At 46.6% G+C, this 23,226-nt stretch overlaps 1 protein-coding gene across 4 annotated transcripts in view; it reads right to left on the bottom strand.

The window, feature by feature from the left end:
- Positions 1-23,226, bottom strand: part of LOC146811928 (sulfotransferase 1C4-like) — a 577,890-nt gene that overhangs the window by 517,852 nt on the left and 36,812 nt on the right. The window contains exons 1-2 of one of the 4 annotated variants that reach the window (XM_085618896.1): positions 13,300-13,411; positions 12,751-13,097 (exon numbers count right to left, since the gene is read on the bottom strand). The exons of 1 other annotated variant lie outside the window; for it this stretch is intronic. In XM_085618896.1, the coding sequence (XP_085475022.1) occupies positions 12,751-12,753 (3 nt within the window). In that variant the 5' untranslated portion in view covers positions 12,754-13,097; positions 13,300-13,411. Of the gene's footprint in view, positions 1-12,750; positions 13,098-13,299; positions 13,412-23,226 lie in introns of those variants that run through there. 2 more of the 4 variants (XM_085618895.1, XM_085618897.1) reach the window with 2 other exon arrangements.

Below are 23,226 nucleotides of genomic sequence, written 5' to 3'. Positions count from 1 at the left end.
CATCTCCAGATAGTGGTGGATGTCAACCTCCCTTTCCTGTTCCAGTTTTGGTGGGAGGAAAGGCAGGAAAATTAGTTAGACAAGGTCGTGTGCCCACATTAAGCCAGCACCACTCCTAAGGTGTGGAAGGCGATGTGGACACTACTTTTGTAAATGCTCCATCTTGTGATGGTAGGAAACAACCTATCAGAACTAGCGTAGTGTCCCTTCCCACAGGAAGTGGTCACATAGAGGGAATAGACACCCTAAAGGTAGGTAGCTAATTGGCTACTACCAGTCTCCCACTGTAACGCCCCTACATTTAGTACTTAGGTTGCATCCCTGGACCTAGCAACTTAGATTCATTGGACCTAAGAAGAGCAACAAACAAAGATGAGCTGCTGACCCGAGAACCGAAGGCCTGCTGCAGGAAATTGGCACCAAACCCTGCCAGCTGCTCCCAGGACTCAATAATCGTGACCTGCTGTCTCGTCCTTCAACTGTGAGGCCTCCAAGAACCCCTGAGTACATCGAGACTTCGGCAAATTGCAGAGAACCTTCCTTGGAGTAGAGGAGCTACTCCCATGCAGCCTGCAGGCACTAAACAGACTCCGATGCAGCACACAAGCAAGAAGCGGTACATCCACTCCGACGGGTCAGATCTGTCTCTCTACCAAGTGGGAGGACACCAGGACCTAGCGAAGCCGTGCAGTAACAATACCTGGGATACAGGAGGTCCTACACCGAAGACTGAGAAGAAATGTCCAATCAGGACAACACAGGATGCAGACACCCGTTGAAGGACTTCAAGACCCCTCAGACTTGCTCTGTGAGTAGCCAGCTGTCCCGGAATCGCCTCTGCAACATGCCTGCCCCTGACCGAGAAGACCGTCTCGACGCATGACGCGTGGCTGCCCTATCTGCTCTGAACCCAGCCAGCCCGGCCTGGGTAATGAACAACCAGCTGTGCTCCCATGCTCCTGAGGCCCTGGCAACCTGCTCCCGTGAGTGAGCCCCCTGGAACTTACCTTTAAGTTCTCCTGTGCTGTGTTTTTTCAGGTGGCCCCCTTCTTCATAGCGCCTGCTACCAACAACCTCAGCACCCTGCTCTCGAACTAATCCGGGATGCTCCCGAACTTCTGCTGCTGGAACATTGGACTTGGTCTTGCTACTTACCATAATCCAGAAGGTGAACCTCGAGAGCCCACCTTGTGGTTTTCTATGCTTTTTCCTTTTTTCAGCCATTGGTTTCTATTGTGCATAATTGCGCACAACAGTGATTTCTTTTGCAAAGTTTGAAAATTCATAACTTAAAAGTTCCTACCTTAGAACGAAGTTCTTAGTCTGAAAAATTATATAAAAATCATTGCTATTTTTACAAATTGGACTCATTTATTGTCTCTGTGAGTACAACAAATACTTAGCACTACCCTTTGATAAGCCTAACTGCTCGCCCACACTACCACAAACAGAGTGATAGTATTATCCATTTTTGCCTCTGTATACTAACAGCAGGACTGGCATACTTTTACTTGGGTAGAACCAGTGCTTTTCTGATGGATTCATGTATTTTTATGACTAGATATTTACTTAAGCCACATATTTTGAATGAATAAACATACATGAACAGGCCTCATATTTAAATATCTTGTTAGAGTTCAGGGCATGAGAGCTGAGGACAAACGTTTAAGGCAGCTTCCTTGTCATTTTCAACTGAAATATAACCTATAAGAAACACCAGAATATAGAAACTGAAAGATGTCCGTGCTCATGTTAAGTGCTCCAGTACCTTTGGGTCGAGTTTGTGCTATGTAAAACTGCAAAAAACAAAAAAACAAAAAAAATCACCTGCAGCTGAGATTAATTCAGGCATTCGGTCCATCATTTTGTTGTTTGTTACCATTGTCTCAAGTCATTTAGGGATACGTTTCACCTTCTTCCTTTATCAAGTCACTCCCGATTTCATTCAGGGCTGAACAGGCCTTCTTTCCCTGGTGTTATTTGTAGCAGGTACTGAGAGACTTAAACAGAGGGAGAGAAGGGGGCGTTTAAGAGAAAGTGATCAGAGAAGGAGGGGACAGAAGAAGAGAGAATGGATGGATGGCTGGACAGAGAGAGAAGCCTAGAAAGCAGGCTGTTTTGAGGCTTTTTGCCAGGGGTACTTTCGTTTTCCAGTTCGGCCCATTTTTATTTGTTCCTATTTGATTGACCCCAGCCAGCGAGTGTTCAGGCCCAATGCCAGCGGTGAATACCAGCTCTTTCACAACTTGGAACACAAAGCCGGCAGTGTTTCTCTCCCATAATGCACAGCAATCCTGATCTGCCGCCCTTTCAGTTACCCAGGACTGCAGTAACAAGAACGCAGAACGATGTCTCCCAGTGTATATTAATTCAGAACCGCAAGACCCCCACCATCTCAGATTCACAGCTCTGCCAATTAACCCGACTGAACCCTGTCTAGTACTATGCCCAGCTAGTAGGACTGGTGGAACAATTTTCAGAGTGGGGTGCTGGCATCAAAGTTGCATGAGAGAAGTCAGGATTGGGAAAATCCAAGGTCACAGAAAGACAATCCGTAGCACATGAGCCACACACATTCAGCAGGAAGGGCATAGTCTTTGTTTCGCAGAGCAGTTTTGAGCACACCCTCACAAATGTATAACTAAAGCTTGGCGTGGTAGCCCACTGTTATTTACAGACAGCACATTTTCCATCGAAATAGCAGCTACATTTGCCAACATACAGTTTAACTAATAAAACAATGTATCCCACAAATTATATTGTGTGGAAAACAGGTTTTAGCAAGTATTTAGCATTTGCCCATCACCAAGTGTCTTGATTGGTTTTGAACTTGTTGAAATTTTTGTTTCCTTCACACTTCAGAATTTAAAATGTGCCTCGTTTATGCTTTGCTAGCTGCTGATACATTTTGAAAATTGTACAGTTCATTTACAGGTATTTAAATGTTGTTGGGTTAGAAGCTATCCTACAGCCTCTCCTTTCATTCTCCCTGCACTCCAGCAAGAGGGTCATATAGTTCACTTTACAAAATCCTCTCCCCTTGGAGTCAGAGAAAGAAAACACCTATATCCTTTTAAAAGGATAAGTAGCAATTTGTCAGAAGACAGTGTGTGACATTTTACCTCTGTCTTTGAATGTAATGCACGTGTCACAAAATATAAACAAACTTTAAGGCAATGTTATTGCTATATGAACCTTCTGAAATGCAGCACCCCCGCATCCCTACTTCCAGCCCCTATGGCTAGTAGTGTACTGTAGCCAACACACAATTACACCAATGAACATCACTCCTACTTTGCAAACCATCCTCTGTTTTTCCAGTACTGACACCAACACACAGATTTGGCAATGCACCTACACCTGACTTACAGCATACCCTGCCATTGCATTGCTGTGGGACACACAGCTCCGCCAAAGCACTTCAGTCACTGCTAGACCTGCAGAATCTGGTGCTAATTTAGTATTGCAATGGATGGAGCAAAAGTCTCATTTCATTTGAAGGGGTGCATCATAATCAGGTATAGAGCGTAACTGCATATAGTCATGTATTAGGTCAACGTAAGGTATTAGAATTGTGAAATGCATTAACGTAACTACGTGACATATTTTAGGTCTGAAAGTGGCATGGATAATTAACAAAGGCAATGAATGTAACTAGCAGAAAATATAACATGAAGAACTTGTGCTTTGAAGGTGACACTACTCATTTACTAAATGTGATTAACAATTATATTTCTATAATTTGGTAAAATGTGTTTGTTGAAACGCAATAGAGTTATGCCAATCTCTAATGCTTAAAGTGATATGTTCTTATGTTAGCTTAAGTCATAGCAAAACCAAAGGGGATGATGCACGGAGTGTTGAACATTGCAAGCACTCACCCCCAGTCAACTGATCTGGGTTTAATCCATCATCATTCTTTAGCTCACTCCGCCACCCCAGTTCAGACATGGCAATATGCAAATCAGTCTGACCCTGTGCCTCATGGGAACAGTCCAGCCCGAAATGCCAAGCCATGTCTTCCTTGGACCGGAAACAAGCATCCTGGGCCCGGTTTCTGGCTAATCAGCCATCATCAGCCAGGCTAGTTTGAATCCAGTGGCAAAGTGAGCAAGGGACCCACGTCTGAGCATACCCTGCCAAATTAGGGCGAACAAAGCAAAACCAAAGGGGATGATGGACGGAGTGTTGAACACTGCAAGCACTCACCCCCAGCCAACTGATCTGGGTTTAATCCATCATCATTCTTTAGCTCACTCCGCCACCCCAGTTCAGACATGGCCATATGCAAATCAGTCTGACCCTGTACCTCATGGGAACAGTCTAGCCTGAACTCTGCCAAGCCATGTCTTCCCGGGACCGGAAACAAGCTTAAGTCATAGGCCTGAAATGCAAGACCCTGACAAACTCGCTTTAGAATCAAAAGACTGAATTTAATGTGCACTGTGGAATCTGTTCTTTCTCAAGTTTGCATAGCATGTGGAGAAAGTAATATTTTTGTTTTAGTAGCTAGGCAAGAAGAGAAGAAGTTACAGTTACATGGTTTGGAGGTGATAAAGACAGAGTCAGATTCACATTTCTTTTTTTGTTGCAGATTTTATATAGCGCAAACTCGACCCGAAGGTATTGGAGCGCTTTACATGAGCACCGGTTACTTACACATTCAGGCACGGGGAGATTAAGTGATTTGCGCAGAATCACAGGATGTGAACGCGACCACGATGCTCGAACCCTGGTTTCCAGCACCAAAGTTGGCAGTCTAGCCGACGGACCATATCCTCTCCCCTAGTGTCTGCTGCTGTTTCCATATTGGGGTATATACACCTCTCTGCAAAAGCACCCCATTCCTAACCTCTAGTGCCCGCAGCTGTTTCCATATTGGGCGTCTATACACTGCTCTGCAGTGCACCTCTTTCCTAACCTCTAGTGCTCGCTGCTGTTTCCATATTGGGGTCCATACACAGCTTTGCCAGTGCACCCTATTCCTAACCTCTACTGCCCGCTGCTGTTTCCATATTAGAGTCTATACTCCGCTCTGGCAACACACCCCATTCCTAACCTCTAGCGCCCAATGCTGTTTCTATATTTGGGTCTATACACCGCTCTACCAATGTACCCAATTACAACCCTCTAGTGCCCCCTGCTGTTTCCATATTGAGGTCTATACACCGCTCTGCCAATGCACCCCATTGCTAGCCTCTAGTGCCTGCTGCTGTTTCCATATTTGGGTCTATACACAGCTTTGCCAATGCACCCCATTCCTAACTTCTACTGCCCACTGCTGTTTCCATATTGGTGTCCACACACCGCTCAGCCAATGCACCCCATTCCTAACCTCTAGTGCCCACTGCTGTTTCTATATTTGGGTCTATACACCGCTCTGCCAATGCACCCCATTGCTAATCTCTAGTGCCCGCTGCTGTTTCCATATTGGGGTCTTTACAAAGCTCTGCCAATGCACCCCATTCCTAACCTCAAGTGCCCGCTGATTTTTCCATATTGGGGTCTATACACCGCTCTGCCAATACACCTCATTCCTAACCTCTAGAGTCCACTGCTATTTCCATATTGGGGTCTATACACAGCTTTGCCAGTGCACCCCATTCCTAACCTCTAGTGCCCGCTGCTGTCTCCATATTTGGGTCTATACAATGCTCTGGCAATGCACCCCATTCCTAACCTCTGGTGCCCGCTGCTGTTTCCATATTAGGGTCCATACACTGCTCTGCTAATGCACCCCATTCCTACTTTCTAGTTCCCGCTGCTGTTTCCATATTGGGGTCTATACACTGCTCTGCAGTGCACCTCATTCCTAACCTCTAGTGCTCGCTGCTGTTTCCATATTGGGGTCCATACACAACTTTGCCAGGGCACCCTATTCCTAAACTCTACTGCCCGCTGCTGTTTCCATATTAGAGTCTATACACCGCTCTGGCAATGCACCCCATTCCTAACCTCTAGTGCCCTCTGCTGTTTCCATATTTGGGTCTATACACGGCTCTACCAATGTACCCAATTACAACCCTCTAGTGCCCCCTGCTGTTTCCATATTGGGGTCTATACACCGCTCTGCCAATGCACCCTATTGCTAACCTCTAGTGCCTGCTGCTGTTTTCATGTTTGGGTCTATACACAGCTTTGCCAATGCACCCCATTCCTAACCTCTAGCGCCCGCTGCTGTTTCCAAATTGGGGTCTATACACCGCTCTGCCAATGCACCCCATTCCTACCCTCTAGTACTCGCTGCTGTTTTCATATTGGGGGTCTATATACCACTCTGCTGATGAATCTCATTCCTAACCTCTAGTGTCCGCTTCTGTTTCCATATTAGAGTCTATGCACCGCTCTGGCAATGCACCCCATTCCTAACCTCTAGTGGCCGCTGCTGTTTCCATATTGGGGTCTATATACCACTTTGCTAATGCACCCCATTCCTAACCTCTAGTGCCCGCTGCTGTTTCCATACTGGGAGTCTATACACTGCTCTGGCAATGCAACCCATTCCTAATCTCTAGTGCCCGCTGCTCTTTCCATATTTGGGCCTAAACAAAGCACTACCAATGCACCCCATTCCTACCCTCTAGTGCCTGCTGATGTTTCCTTACTGGGGTCTATACACCCCTCTGCCAATGCACTCCATTGCTAATCTCTAGTGCCCGCTGCAGTTTCCATACTGGGGTCTATACACTGCTCTGCCAATGCACTCCATTGCTAATCTCTAGTACCTGCGGTGTTTCTATATTGGGGTCTTTACAAAGCTCTGCCAATGCACCCCATTCCTAATCTCTAGTGCCTGCTGCTATTTCCATGTTGGGGTCTATACACAGCTTTGCCAGTGCACCCCATTCCTAACCTCTGGTGCCTGCTGCTGTCTCCATATTTGGGTCTATACACCGCTCTGGCAATGCACCCCATTCCTAACCTCTGGTGCCTGCTGCTGTTTCCATATTTGGGTGTATACACCGCTCTACCAATGCACCCCATTCCTAACCTCTGGTGCCTGCTGCTGTTTCCATATTGGGGTCTACACACCGCTCTACCAATGCACCCCATTCCTAACCTCTAGTACCAGCTGCTGTTTCCATATTGGAGTTTAGACACAGCTCTGCCAATGCACCTCATTCCTAACCTCTAGTGCCTGCTGCTGTCTCCATAATTGGGTCTATACACCGCTCTTCCAATGCACCCCATTTCTAACCTCTAGTGCCCGCTGCTGTTTCCTTATTGGGGTCTGTACTTGCTCTGCCAATGCACCCCATTTCTAACCTCTAGTGCCCGCTGCTGTTTCCATATTGAAGTCTATACATGCTCTGCCAATGCACCCCATTCCTAACCTCTAGCGCCCAATGCTGTTTCTATATTTGGGTCTATACACCGCTCTACCAATGTACCCAATTACAACCCTCTAGTGCCCCCTGCTGTTTCTAATTTGGGGTCCATACACAGCTTTGCCAGTGCACCCTATTCCTAACCTCTACTGCCCGCTGCTGTTTCCATATTGGTGTCCACACACCGCTCAGCCAATGCACCCCATTCCTAACCTCTAGTGCCCACTGCTGTTTCTATATTTGGGTCTATACACCGCTCTGCCAATGCACCCCATTGCTAATCTCTAGTGCCCGCTGCTGTTTCCATATTGGGGTCTTTACAAAGCTCTGCCAATGCACCCCATTCCTAACCTCAAGTGCCCGCTGATTTTTCCATATTGGGGTCTATACACCGCTCTGCCAATACACCTCATTCCTAACCTCTAGAGTCCACTGCTATTTCCATATTGGGGTCTATACACAGCTTTGCCAGTGCACCCCATTCCTAACCTCTAGTGCCCGCTGCTGTCTTCATATTTGGGTCTATACAATGCTCTGGCAATGCACCCCATTCCTAACCTCTGGTGCCCGCTGCTGTTTCCATATTAGGGTCCATACACTGCTCTGCTAATGCACCCCATTCCTACTTTCTAGTTCCCGCTGCTGTTTCCATATTGGGGTCTATACACCGCTCTGCAGTGCACCTCATTCCTAACCTCTAGTGCTCGCTGCTGTTTCCATATTGGGGTCCATACACAACTTTGCCAGGGCACCCTATTCCTAAACTCTACTGCCCGCTGCTGTTTCCATATTAGAGTCTATACACCACTCTGGCAATGCACCCCATTCCTAACCTCTAGTGCCCTCTGCTGTTTCCATATTTGGGTCTATACACGGCTCTACCAATGTACCCAATTACAACCCTCTAGTTTCCCCTGCTGTTTCCATATTGGGGTCTATACACCGCTCTGCCAATGCACCCCATTGCTAACCTCTAGTGCCTGCTGCTGCTTCCATATTTGGGTCTATACACAGCTTTGCCAATGCACCCCATTCCTAACCTCTAGCGCCCGCTGCTGTTTCCAAATTGGGGTCTATACACCGCTCTGCCAATGCACCCCATTCCTACCCTCTAGTACTCGCTGCTGTTTTCATATTGGGGGTCTATATACCACTCTGCTGATGAATCTCATTCCTAACCTCTAGTGTCCGCTTCTGTTTCCATATTTGAGTCTATGCACCGCTCTGGCAATGCACCCCATTCCTAACCTCTAGTGGCCGCTGCTGTTTCCATATTGGGGTCTATATACCACTTTGCTAATGCACCCCATTCCTAACCTCTAGTGCCCGCTGCTGTTTCCATACTGGGAGTCTATACACTGCTCTGGCAATGCAACCCATTCCTAATCTCTAGTGCCCGCTGCTCTTTCCATATTTGGGCCTAAACAAAGCACTACCAATGCACCCCATTCCTACCCTCTAGTGCCCGCTGATGTTTCCATATTGGAGTTTAGACACAGCTCTGCCAATGCACCTCATTCCTAACCTCTAGTGCCTGCTGCTGTCTCCATAATTGGGTCTATACACCGCTATTCCAATGCACCCCATTGCTAATCTCTAGTACCTGCGGTGTTTCTATATTGGGGTCTTTACAAAGCTCTGCCAATGCACCCCATTCCTAATCTCTAGTGCCTGCTGCTATTTCCATGTTGGGGTCTATACACAGCTTTGCCAGTGCACCCCATTCCTAACCTCTGGTGCCTGCTGCTGTCTCCATATTTGGGTCTATACACCGCTCTGGCAATGCACCCCATTCCCAACCTCTGGTGCCAGCTGCTGTTTCCATATTTGGGTGTATACACCGCTCTACCAATGCACCCCATTCCTAACCTCTGGTGCCTGCTGCTGTTTCCATATTGGGGTCTACACACCGCTCTACCAATGCACCCCATTCCTAACCTCTAGTACCAGCTGCTGTTTCCATATTGGAGTTTAGACACAGCTCTGCCAATGCACCTCATTCCTAACGTCTAGTGCCTGCTGCTGTCTCCATAATTGGGTCTATACACCGCTATTCCAATGCACCCCATTTCTAACCTCTAGTGCCCGCTGCTGTTTCCTTATTGGGGTCTGTACTTGCTCTGCCAATGCACCCCATTTCTAACCTCTAGTGCCCGCTGCTGTTTCCATATTGAAGTCTATACATGCTCTGCCAATGCACCCCATTCCTAACCTCTAGTGCCCGCTGCTGTTTCCATATTGGGGTCTACACACCGCTCGGCCAATGCGCCCGTTTCCTAACATTGAGTGCCCACTGATGTTTCCATGTTTGGGTCTATACACCGCTCTGCCAATGCACCCCATTCCTAGCCTCTAGTGCCTGCTGCTGTTTCAATATTTGGGTCTATACACCGCACTGCCAATGCACCCCATTCCTAACCTCTAATGCCCGCTGCTGTTTCCATATTTGGGTCTATACAACGCTCTACCAATGCACCCAATTCCTAACCTCAGTACCCGCTGCTGTTTCCCTATTGGGATCTATACACCGCTCTGCCAATGCACCTCATCCCTAACCTTTAGTGTGCGTTTCTGTTTCCATATTGGGGTCTATACACAGCTCTGGAAATGCACCTCATTCCTAACCTCTAGTGCCCGCTGCTGTTTCCATATCTGGGTCTATACCCCGCTCTGCCAATGCACCACATTCCTAACCTCTAGTGCCTGCTGCTGTTTCCATATTGGGATCTATACACCGCTCAGCCAATGTGCCCCATTCCTAAAATCGAGTCACTGCTGTTGTTTCCATGTTTGCGTCTATACACCGCACTGCCAATGGAACCTATTCCTAACCTCTATTACCTGCTGCTGTTTCCATATTGGGGTCTATACGCAGCTTTGCGAGTGCACTCCATTTCTAACCTCTAGTGCCCGCTGCTGTTTCCATATTTAGGTCTATACACCGCTCTGCCAATGCATCCAATTCCTAACCTCTAGTGCCCGCTGCTGTTTCCTTATTGGGGTCTATACACCGCTCTGCCAATGCACCCCATTCCTAACCTCTAGTGCCCACTGCTGTTTCCATATTGGTGTCCACACACCGCTCAGCCAATGCACCCCATGCCTAACCTCTAGTGCCTGCTGCTGTTTCCATATTTGGGTCTATAAACCGCACTGCCAATGCACCCCATTCCTAATCTCGAATGCCCGCTGCTGTTTCCATATTTGGGTCTATACACCGCTCTACCAATCCACCCAATTCCTAACCTCTAGTACCCGCTGCTGTTTCCATATTGGGGTTTATACGCAGCTTTGCGAGTGCACCCCATTTCTAACCTCTAGTGCCCACTGCTGTTTCCATATTTGGGTCTATACAGCGCTCTGCCAATGCACCTCATTCCTAACCTCTAGTGCCCGCTGCTGGTCCATTTTTGGGTCTATACACAGCTCTGCCAATGCACCTCATTCCTAACCTCTAATGCCCACTGCTGTTTCCATACTGGGGTGTATACACTGCTCTGCCAATGCACCTCAATCCTAACCTCTAATGCCCACTGCTGTTTCGATATTTGGGTCTATACACTGCTCTGCCAATGCACCTCATTCCTAACCTCTAGTGCCCGCTGCTGTATCCATATTGGGGTCTAGACACTGCTCTGCCAATGCACCCCATTCCTAACCTCTAGTGCCCGCTGCTGGTCCATATTTGGGTCTATACACCGCTCTGCCAATGCACCTCATTCCTAACCTCTAGTGCCCGCTGCTGTTTCCATATTGGGGTCTATACACCGCTCTGGCAATGCACCCCATTCCTAACCTCTAGTGCCCGCTGCTGGTCCATATTAGGGTCTATACACCGCTCTGGCAATGCACCCCATTCCTAACCTCTAGTGCCCGCTGCTGTTTCCATATTTGGGTCTATACACCGCTCTACCAATCCACCCAATTCCTAACCTCTAGTACCCGCAGCTGTTTCCATATTGGGGTTTATACGCAGCTTTGCGAGTGCACCCCATTTCTAACCTCTAGTGCCCACTGCTGTTTCCATATTGGGGTCTATACAGCGCTCTGCCAATGTACCTCATTCCTAACCTCTAATGCCCACTGCTGTTTCCATACTGGGGTGTATACACTGCTCTGCCAATGCACCTCAATCCTAACTTCTAATGCCCACTGCTGTTTCCATATTTGGGTCTATACACTGCTCTGCCAATGCACCTCATTCCTAACCTCTAGTGCCCGCTGCTGTATCCATATTGGGGTCTAGACACTGCTCTGCCAATGCACCCCATTCCTAACCTCTAGTGCACGCTGCTGGTCCATATTTGGGTCTATACACCGCTCTGCCAATGCACCTCATTCCTAACCTCTAGTGCCCGCTGCTGTTTCCATATTGGGGTCTATACACCGCTCTGGCAATCCACCCCATTCCTAACCTCTAGTGCCCGCTGCTGGTCCATATTAGGGTCTATACACCGCTCTGGCAATGCACCCCATTCCTAACCTCTAGTGCCCGCTGCTGTTTCCATATTTGGGTGTATACACCGCTCTACCAATCCACCCAATTCTTAACCTCTAGTACCCGCTGCTGTTTCCATATTGGGGTTTATACGCAGCTTTGCGAGTGCACCCCATTTCTAACCTCTAGTGCCCACTGCTGTTTCCATATTGGGGTCTATACAGCGCTCTGCCAATGCACCTCATTCCTAACCTCTAGTGCCCGCTGCTGGTCCATTTTTGGGTCTATACACAGCTCTGCAAATGCACCTCATTCCTAACCTCTAATGCCCACTGCTGTTTCCATACTGGGGTGTATACACTGCTCTGCCAATGCACCTCAATCCTAACCTCTAATGCCCACTGTTGTTTCCATATTTGGGTCTATACACTGCTCTGCCAATGCACCTCATTCCTAACCTCTAGTGCCCGCTGCTGTATCCATATTGGGGTCTAGACACTGCTCTGCCAATGCACCGCATTCCTAACCTCTAGTGCCCGCTGCTGTTTCCATATTTGGGTGTATACACCGCTCTACCAATGCACCCCATTCCTAACCTCTAGTGCCCGCTGCTGTTTCCATATTGGGGTCTATACACCGCTCTGGCAATACACCCCATTCCTAACCTCTAGTGCCCGCTGCTGGTCCATATTAGGGTCTATACACCGCTCTGGCAATGCACCCCATTCCTAACCTCTAGTGCCCGCTGCTGTCTCCATATTTGGGTCTATACACCGCTCGGCGAAAGCACCTCGGTCAGGCGTGCAACGCCCATTGGCCTCAAAGAGCTTCAGCCCCCACCATCGAGTGTGACAGCCCGGGCTGAGACAGCTTCACAGGCGCACACACAGCCGCACCCGAGTACTTTGCAGGTCTTTAAAAGACCATTTCATTGCTAACAACCTCTGATCTCCCTGTACAGTCACCGTACATTAATCTACTAACCATTTCAGTCGTTACCTGGAGCACACAAACAGCTCTAGCAATGATTCCAGGGCCGGTATCCTCCTACAATCCCGCTAAGGCACCTTGGTCAGTTGGTCTTGATCTGCAGCATCCGCTGAGTGTCGGGTGCGCTGGACCCGTTGCAGCCACAGCTCAATTCAGCAACTGCCTGGCTCAATCTTGAATTACTTTCCACCATGTGATACCACAGGAGAGGAGCAGGAGGGGACTTGAAGGGTGTGGGTGTTGGGGAAGAGGCGGGGCTTTTAGAACATAATTGTACAGTTTCAGCGTCCCGATGTGTCTATGGCTTCTTCTGGAATAGTCGTGTTTACTGTTTCGACGCTCTGGAGTAGAGGCAAAGAACAATGGACAAAGATTTAAAGATAGCACAATTTATGGACCTAACTCCAGTAATAAAATATTTAGGTAAAATGTATATTAGGCTGTCCTTAATATAGTGTCTGCAAGAAGACAGAGACTAATAACATATAACGCCAGCATCAACTGAGCAGCGACACCTGCCCTACCCAACTGCACACACAGTACCTGGCAGTGCCTCCTGTGTACTGGGAAGGTCGTCAACTCACAACCGTGTACGAATGTGCGGGCTCCGAACGTGTCAGAAACATATTCCGGGCAAGGGTTTTCTGCTCGTGATAAAAAAAAATCACTGGGTGTGGATAGTAAAACGGAATAGCTATGTTTAATTTTTAACCAGGATGCATGTGCCAGAATGGGCCGTCAGCTGCCAAGAGAAAACGGACACGTTTTATAGAGCGTGAATTATCTCTTCATCAAGAGAGCAAACATCGAAGTAGAAAACTGGGTTGGTGGCTAAGGGGGTGGGGAAGCACCACCTTGGCAGCAACAAGAGGTTTTGTGAGGGTGAACCACAAAAGTCACTAAATGAACCTGTGTTTCACCCTGTGGTATGGCACAAACCATTTAGGTTTAACTTAGAGGCAAACTGTAATGTGTTTATTCAGCCCAAAACCAGTGATAAAGTAAAAACACCATATCATAAAAATCCCAGACCAATTTAGAAAAATAGAGTAAATATTGATAAATAACATGATACCTGGGGCCCTAGTGCTTGTAGGGTGCACTTTCCCTGTTTGTGCCACGGCGCACCTTAAACCATGTGTGCCGTACCCAAGCAGAGAAAGTGCGTTCTATGATGTTAAATGCACTGCTCTCAGGACTGCCACAAACTCACTCTGCCCTGAGGACTGCACATTCATGTGAAATATGGAGTGGCTTTAAAGCAGCTGCTACATGTTTCACTGTGCAGGTAGCAACCTCCCTGCGCTTCTAAGAGGGGAGAGAGGTCCAGTGAGTGACTTCTTCCGCCTGCAAGCAGATGTCTGAGGGGTCGCTTGAACCACTCCAGAGGGCTGTCATCAGGGGACGCACTGACAGTGCGCCACCTTTTTGTAACGCACGGCCAGTGTGCCCCCTAAAAGTTTATTTTCCTCTGTGCCTGCATCTATAATACGACGCACGCGCAGACGCAAAGAGCTTTCCTCATTTGCACAGTGCCACGCTGTGGCTACATATGCGCCAGCACTATCTGTATTACAGAAGGGGCTGCACAAGAGCCTGCAACCCCTTCTGTAATGCCATTGTGCCCTGGGGGTGCACAAAGTGAGCACACATGCACACATGCCTGATGCGCCTCTACGGTACTTTCTATAGTATGGCCTCAGAATATCAAAAATCCAAGCAGTAGACCTGGAGATATGCAATTTCAAAGTTTTAGGTAAGTATAGCGCCTGAAAGCACTAAGCACCACTGATGGTCACCTGGTCCTGCTAGATCGGGCAAAAGTCACAATTTCAGCCCGAACGAGATGAGCACCAGATACAACCGCTGAAAAAGTTATCTACTCAAAGTCCGGCAAGAAGAGTTCCTTTCAGGACGGAGGAGTCCGTGAGATGCAGAGAGAGCATAGCGGATGGGGATCGCTCTAGTGCGAAGAGCAGGCCTGGCTGTAGCGCAGAGTTGGATTTACCAGAGCTTCGCATTGGCGGTCATCACAGATGCCGGAGTCTTGGTGTGAACGGGCCCATTTGCGGTTGCAAAGAGATCAAGCTTCAGGATCTCACTTTTCTTTACAGGAGTAGCTCACCTGATGCCAGCTAAGGGTCCAGGGCCTGGGGAGGCATCCCTTGGGGATCAGGACCTCACTCTGGCAGAGGCCAGCAGGGTTCGGGCAGGTCCAGTTGGGGGTCCAGGCAGTTCCATCATAGCAGGTCAACTGGCAGTTGCAGGCAGGTCTCTGGAGCTTGTTTTGTACTTGGAGCTCAGATAGGAGATCAGCCAGTTGGCCCTTGGCATCACTCAGTTAGTCTGTGATGAAGAGAGCAGGTCCAGTCTTACTTCTCATAGAGCAGGGCCGGGTCAAGCATCAGGGTATACCTCTGGGGGTCAAGGTAGTCCTCAATCAGCAGGGAAGTCCAGCGATAGCAGCAGGACATTCCTCTGGGGAACAAGGCAGGCCTCAAGCAGCTGGGGAGTCCTCTGGGAAACAAGGCAGTCCTTCTGTAATGTTCATGGGCCCAGGAGTGTACTGAGGAGTGGCTCTGGAGGTCCAATATGTGTACCTGGTGTGAGAAGGTGGCTTGGTATATGCTGTTTACTAGTTAAAGTGGGCACCTTGTACCAATCCACACGACCATTATGATGTATGAGGTCAAAGACAACCTTTATGTATGCTATCCTAGTGGTAGCTATGGAGAGCAGCCTTCAGGCTTAATGTTGAAGAAATGTAAAGCAGCTTGCTTTACCAGAATATCACCTTCTGAATGACTAAATGAAAGAGAATCACACAGTAGTTATTTAAAATATGTATTTATTAATATAACACTCTCTACTATCCTCTACACGAGGTTAGAACACAAAGCACACAATACTGGATCAATAGAACAGTTGTAAGTAGCACAATACACAGCAAGCTCCAGGGGGAGACTGAACCATATACTAAAAGGGGGGTATAACAATCACGACTTGACCAGACACAGTGCCTAGAGCACGTAGAATTGCTGGGACCCCAAGGAACCACCCAAGGTGATGCCACAGGAGACCCACAGAGGACGGGTGCAGTGAGGAAACACGACCGCATGCTCCGTACAGCTCTATGGGAAAGTCGCAGTTGCAAAGTTAAAGTTTAAGGACCATTCTAGGAGGACTTCGAGCAAACCCTTCGGAACTTAAGAGTTTAAAGAGCCGCCCCACCATTGGATACCGTAGTATCGAAGTTACCTAACCCAGGGAAGCCAGGTGCATAGGTCTGAATTAGCATCGGCAACTCTATGGAAGGAAGTGAAGATGTGCTGCTGCCATGAAGGTGAAAAGGGTCTGGTGGAATCCAAGCCTGGATTCTGGATGGAAGGAACCTGAAAGCAGAGGGGACAGAGTCTGGGTCACTTCAGAGTGAACAGGGGCTCCGTAGACGAATGCCCACTGATGTCCGGTGCTTCAGGTGCGAAGAAGAGATGCTTGACTCTGCAGCCAGTAGGTCCCGGAGGCATCAAGGATGACTGGCAACCGGAGGAGAGCTGTCCCACGAAGGATATCGAGTGCTGAGAGGTCAGCGTCTGGCGGGAGTACCAACAAGCCTTGGCAACAGCAATCCACGCAGGAATGACAAACAGGTTATGGTTTGGAACAGCAAGGTCCAGGCGACTCTCCCAGCAATGGAGAGTCAAGGCATGACTGGAGCAACCAGGAAAGCCAAAGAACAATCAAGATGACCCTCAGGGGGACCCACAGGCCGAAGGACCAGGAGTCGTGAAGTCTGCAAAGTACCAGCCCACGGAGCACGCGTTGCGAGGAGGCCGGAGTTCTTTGGTGCAAATACTGCTCAGGGTCAGTACCACACGGGTTCCGATGCATAAGCTCAGGAATCACCAGTAAGCATATGTACTTGCAAATGGACACGGTGCAAAGGGTTACGCAGCCCCCACGAGGGATACTGGCCTCAAACTGATGAGAGGGCAGATCGACCCCAGGAACCTTCTGGAACCCACCTTCTGTGTTGTTGAAATCTTCGGAGTCCGCAGGAGCTCAGGAGCAGCTACCAGTGAGTTGAGCTTTAGGTGCCTGCGAAGCAGGGGAGTGACTCCTTCACTCCAAGGGAGATTCTTCTGTTATCTTAAGTGCCCCACAGGTCCTGCACGGAGCCTGTATGGAGTCACGGCACAAACTAAGCTTCGGACGGAAAGGGGGACAAAGTCAAGCCCAGTCGAGGTCCAGCGAAGTCCAGATGTCCAGACGGTCAAAGGGCAGTGGTTTCTTCTTTGTATAATCTTGTCCACATAAAATCCAATATCCTGTAGCCAGGTAACCCATTTTATAGCCACAGGAGAGGGTTGGACAGATTCAGGGGACCCTCCTAGGGGAGGGGCAGGACAGAGGGGTGGCTACACCCATGCCCTTTGTCCAGTTTCGCACCAGAGCAGAAACCAATGGCTCCCAGAACTGGTTTGAGCTGGACTATGCACAGGGACACCAAATGTGGCCAAAGTGCAGACTGTTATGCACTCTCAGAGTGCACCCACCCAGCCCCAATACACTAAATCCTGTCTGGGAGGTGGTCACACCTCCCTGTGACAGGATGACTATTGTGTTGCCTTCCTCTGCTCAAGCTTGGCTCAGCAGCAGGAGGGCAGAAAAGTGTCTCTGGTCGGCAGCATCCATTTTGTGCTGTCTGGGTTGAGAAGACTGGCACCGTTAAGACCATCGACCCCATGAAGCTCGCTTCAGAAGGGCGGAGTCATACCTCCCACACCAGTTACTGGTATGGAGGTATGATTCCAAGGTGTATGACACCAAACTCGATATGTTTCTATGCAGTTGTTTTCGAGATAGCATTTACCGCAAGGTTATAACGCACCTCTACCTATATGTCTGACTGAGTCACAGAAAACCCGGGAGAGGGGCTCTGCTAATGCAGGGGCACCCACTCACATAAAACCCAGCACCCTGCCTTCAGGATTGTTACGGCCTGCTATAGAGGTTACTTATACGTTTTAAGTGTAGTGACCATTAGATATAGTGAACTTATATCTAAAGTAAGTGGTGCAAGCACCATCTTACCTAGGCTGCAGTAGCAGACCTAGAGTTCCATTTTGCATGGCCTCTCATGGGTGGCATAATACATACTCCAGCCCAAGGGATGCCTCTGGGGTACCTATGCCCTGGGTATATGGTGTTCCATATACCAGAGACTGATAAGGGTACCCCAGTATCCAATCTGGAGTGTACCAAAGTACATGTATGTCAATGTAAGGGAGACAGCAGATAGGCTGGGGTCCTGATTAGCAGGATCCCAGCCAGACTAGTCAAAAACAGTGAGACATCAAGCAAAAAGTGGAGGTAACCATAAGAAGCAGATGCTACTTTCCTTCACAAGCCCCCCCCAAACGAAAGGACATTAAACTAACCTTGACCAGTTGAGGCTTCATGTTCTAAGTGGAAATTTCTGGAGAGTCCATCAGCATTGGCATGGTTACTCCCAGGTCTATGTTCCACTGAATAGTCCATCTCCTGTAGGGAAATGGACCACCTCAAACGTTTGGGGTTTTCACTCTTCGTCTGTTTAACCCATAAGAGGGGCTTATGGTCTGTCTGAACAATGAAGTGAGTGCCAAACAAGTATGACCTCAGCGTCTTCAGAGCCCAAACCACAGCAAAGGCTCCCCTCTCAATAGCTGACCAACGTTTCTGTCTGGGGGGTCACCCTTCTGCTTATAAAAGCTACTGGCTGATCCTGACCCTCTTCATTCAGTTGTGATAACACAGCCCCTACCCCCAACTCAGATGCATCAGTTTGAACAATGAATTGTTTGGAATAGTCAGGACTTTGCAGAATGGGAGCAGTGGACATGGCCTGCTTCAGGTCATCAAATGCCTGTTGACAGCTAACTGTCCACTGAACTTTCTTAGGCATTCTTTTGGAAGTCAAATCATTCAAAGTGGTCACTATTGATGGAGCAAGGACTCGTACAAAAGAGACTTGCTCGGAAGCAATCCTCTCATATAACTCATAACGTCATACTAACCGTGTTTCGTGAAATTAATATGCACCACATTACATATTTTAGCAAGACGAAACTTGCGTACGTATTTTACTAACAAGTAACCCGAGTGAAACTTGAAATGGCTGCTAACGCGAGAAACTGAATCGCGCATGCGTCAACTGCATCTACGCAGAATGACGCTCTTTCGCTTGGAGGGAAATTTCTGCACCTGCGCAATCGCTGAAACTAAAACAAGCTATTTACTAAGTGCTAATGCAGGGAGAGTTATTATAAGTAAATGGGATTAGAGTAGAGATAGATGTTATACAGTGAAACCATTTTATTTTTAATCAATATGTTTCTTTTTGACCTCTCTATTAGTTCGTATTTGGGCCTCCGAGAGGGACTGAAGCCTGTATCACACGTGACTATCACGCAGGCGCAGTAATAAAAAACCAGAAGCCATGATGTTATTTTTGAATCACGTCCAAGGCCATCTTTGTTACATGTCCTGGGAACCTGATGGACATCCTGAACGTTGAATAGAAATGAATGTCACATGTATACTTTTGTTGATAAAGATGTGACTACGGGTAGGAAATTAAGCTTGGGAATAAGAATTAAGGGGCGGGAACATTTAAACAAAGAACGAAAGAAAATTATTAAAACTTAGCCTGGTGTGATGATCCTCGCCCCTTGCCTGTCCAATCAGAATTAGGAGTTTCAGGAAGTTGAAACATTAATGAGTGGTACATGCCATTAGAAAGGTATCATTGTGGTAGTTTAGTTAGAGAAAATATCGCAGCAAGACCAGAATGCTAAGAGACCGGAATGCTGTCCGAGAGCTGAACAAATGCTGAAGAAGAATTGATTTGCAGACTTAGAATTTAAAGCCAATAAATTAGAATAAGATCGCAGAAGAATCGAGGAGGGAAATAAGGCAAATAATTAGAAGAAGATCATGGAAGAATCGAGGAGGAAGATAGTGTCAGAGAGAGGTGCGACACAGGCGTCGGATTTAGAAGAGGTCGTCTATCCTGTCCTGAATCCTGTCCTGAAATCTGTCCTGAAGCCTTTGTCACCTGTTCTTTCCCAGGGGACCTTTCCAACTTCTTGACCAAGGGGTTGGTTTCCACACCATTCTAGGTAAATATACTTCTGTGTAGTATGTCATTGTACTGTTCTCTCTAGCCTCTCTTTCCTGAGTATTGTCATTGTGAAACTTCATTCTAATATAGGTGACTGATTATTTAATTAATTGACTTTCCTTTCGTGGAGAAACGGAGTTCATACTGTATTTTGATTTTGGCTCACATGAATCGAACTAGATAAAACATTTAAACTTTTCCAGAGTCTGTGGTTATTTCAAATAGTAAGAAATATAATTCTATGTCATATCACCATCAATTAGTTCCAACTAATAGGTCCATTGGCCAGAGGAAAGAACCTTTTGATCAGTTAAAATTTGACAGGTAACTAATCTCATAAAAAGGGCATTTACAAAAACTGACCCCGAGCGGTATTTACTACCCTCTGTGAATGTGTGTTTATGGGCCCAGGTGAGTATATGGTGTTTGAGTACCTGAGGTTGGTAACACGCTGGATCCGTTTGCTGGTAGCAGAGCTATGGTTATTATTGACTAATTTGGTGATAAGTATTGATTAATGATTTTTATGTTTAACAAACCCGTTTGTATTTTGTTTTATGTTGTCTGGAAATTCCCGGGAAGTGAATAGTGGGTGGTAAATGGAAGCCACACTGCAGTGAGGTTACTCGTCTGTTGGAATAGCACTGAGAAGCTATGCAGGGCTGCCAGTGTTAAATTAGGGATTATTTTCGTAAAAAAGTGAGAGTGATTGATAGCAAAAGAGTTCGCTGGTGAAACTTTGGTCTTATATCACCTAGAAAGGGTAACACCGAAGGAGTAATAGGTTCATCTGAGCTTGAGTGAAGGGTAAGCGGAAGGTTTTACTCGCAGTATATGAAAAGTAAGCGGAAGATTTTACTTGCAGCAACAGAAATAATCTATCCTTTGGTTTTAGTAGGACAGACAGGTTAGCAAATGTTTTTACGTTGTTATTAATGAAAATGTTAATGCAAAGTTGTAATAAAATAAGTTTTCGTGTTACCTTGTGAAGTGAGGGTCAGTTGCCAGACTGCACTGACGTCACAGAGGACAGCGCTGGAATTGGTTGAAACAGCGGGCGTGTGCCTGACGTGAATTTGTAAAGGAGGGGTCAGTAGTGAGGAGTGATACTGACGTCACAAAAAGGCTGCGCTAGTATTGGCTAGACGAATAGTGTAAGCCTGAGTTTGATTGGTCGATAGAAAGGAAGACGCGCTGGGATTGGTCAAACCTCGAGTGTAAGCAAGAATCTCATTGGTTGTCAAAATAGAAGTTGTAATAATATTGCATAGTTGAGTTTGTACGTGGAAATACCATCCCACACTAATAGGGAATCTCCCAGACAGGAGATATTTAGGATTCACCAGAGATGAGTGTATCATCACCTAAAATGTACGGAGAAAAGAGGAAAATGTTGTTTATGCAGAAAATAAAAAAATTACTTCAATAAAGATAAACCTATTAAGACTAGAGAGGGAATTCTTATCCCACCACCAAAGACACCTGCCTCATTAATGATGATGGAGAGAGGCTACCATACCTGTGTGTGGTTAGAAAATTGGATAGAATACACCAGAAGTGATGGAGTGTTAGCTTTCCCAGAAAATGTTATGTTCAATGGGAGAATCCTTCATAATTTGAAAACGCGGATGAATGAATTTGAGCCCAGACCTAGATTAACACAGTATGGGGCATTAGAAGAATGGGAAACTGAGTCATTTGAGCGTGACAGATCCAGAAGTAGTAGAAGTTATAGAGGATTTTTTCCTAAACAGATGCGTGAGTCATGAGAAAGTCAGATGAAACAATGGAGACAAGCAATGATTACAGAAGGATTGTATCCTGTATTAATGGCTGCGGAACAGTCAGGAGGAAAATGTCCAGGGGAAACTAAACATTTGACAATGACAGGTTGTGGGGAATCAGAAGATGAATTTATGGAAGACATTCTAACGAACAATCCTCCACCATATCAGGAAGGACCTAATAGAATGACTCCAAGTGCCCCTGTCTTGAGAACACCTTTGATTTCACAGGTTATACATGATCCATTAAATGGAAGGGTACGCCAGGAAAAAGAGAGAGAAGTAATAAATAAAAATAGAGAAGAACTGATACAGAAAATAACCCAGTTGAATACACACCCTGAAGCATTGACTATACCAGTGACCATAGGTCCTGTTGTTCCATTGTATGGGGATAAAATGAACTGTCCCAAACCACCAGTTATGACAACTCCCATAATCGAACCTAGAAAAGAAAATATAATAATTGAGGATCAAGCCAGTGAATGTGATTTGGTAATCTCATTAATGGATTTGCCGATAAGAGGGCAAATAAATAAAACCCCAAGAAGAGTTACACCTAGTTGTTCAAAAGAGATACGACTAGAAACCTCTACAGGAGCCAAAAGTGCCACAACAGTATCCCCAGAAGAATTAGAGCGATGGGTACAGGGAATAGACAAACCAAACCAACAACCAAAGATTTTAGATATTTACAAATTAAAAGTGGATTTGGAGGAAATGATAGCTGGAAACGTGGGACTAGATAGGTTAAACGCTTACAGTGAAGAAGAGTTACTGTTAATTTGTAGAAGTATCATTAGAAATATATTTCATGAAAAATTGACAGATCTTTCCTCCGAAATGGGAATTGAAATAGGGAGATCTAAAGTATTACAGAAGCCATATAGAGCAGAATTTACTGATAAAGATTTGGAAAATATGAATGTGTCTGGAAGAAAATTGCAGATTAAGGAGTTAATGACCATCTTACAAAAGTGTGGAGACTTATACAAATGGAAAGCTAGGTGGATGAAGAAAAAGGAGGAAGCACAGGCAACTCGAACAACATCTGAATTCTTGTTGAAGGAATCAGGAAAAGCAGAAAGAATATGCCCAATGAGAGAAGTTCCAGGAGGGGGATATGTACATGTCCCATGGACTCGACAGGATATTTTGTCATTTACTAATGATTTTCCAAAGTTATGAGAAAAAACTGTTGAATGGTATAGGCAGGTTGAAAGGTTTGTGAAGGTTGAAATATTTGGATGGTCTGTTTGACATAGTGGTGCCTGCTGATTTGTGGACAGAATGTAAAATCACAGTTGATTGGCCTAGTGATGAATACCCAAGGGATGAAAAAACGGGAGGTAATGAAGAAATATCACCAGGTGATCACTTTCTTGAAAGGGAAAATCACACCGAAAGAAACAGATTGGGTAAAAATAGATAGGAACAACCCAAGAAATAAATGAGTCTGTACATGTTTATTATGACCGCCTATGACAGGTATTCAAGCAATATAGCGGATTTGAAAACATT

This window comes from Triturus cristatus, chromosome 7 (genome assembly GCF_964204655.1).
Source record: "Triturus cristatus chromosome 7, aTriCri1.1, whole genome shotgun sequence".
NCBI lineage: Eukaryota > Metazoa > Chordata > Amphibia > Caudata > Salamandridae > Triturus > Triturus cristatus.
This window is presented reverse-complemented; position numbering and strand designations above follow the sequence as displayed.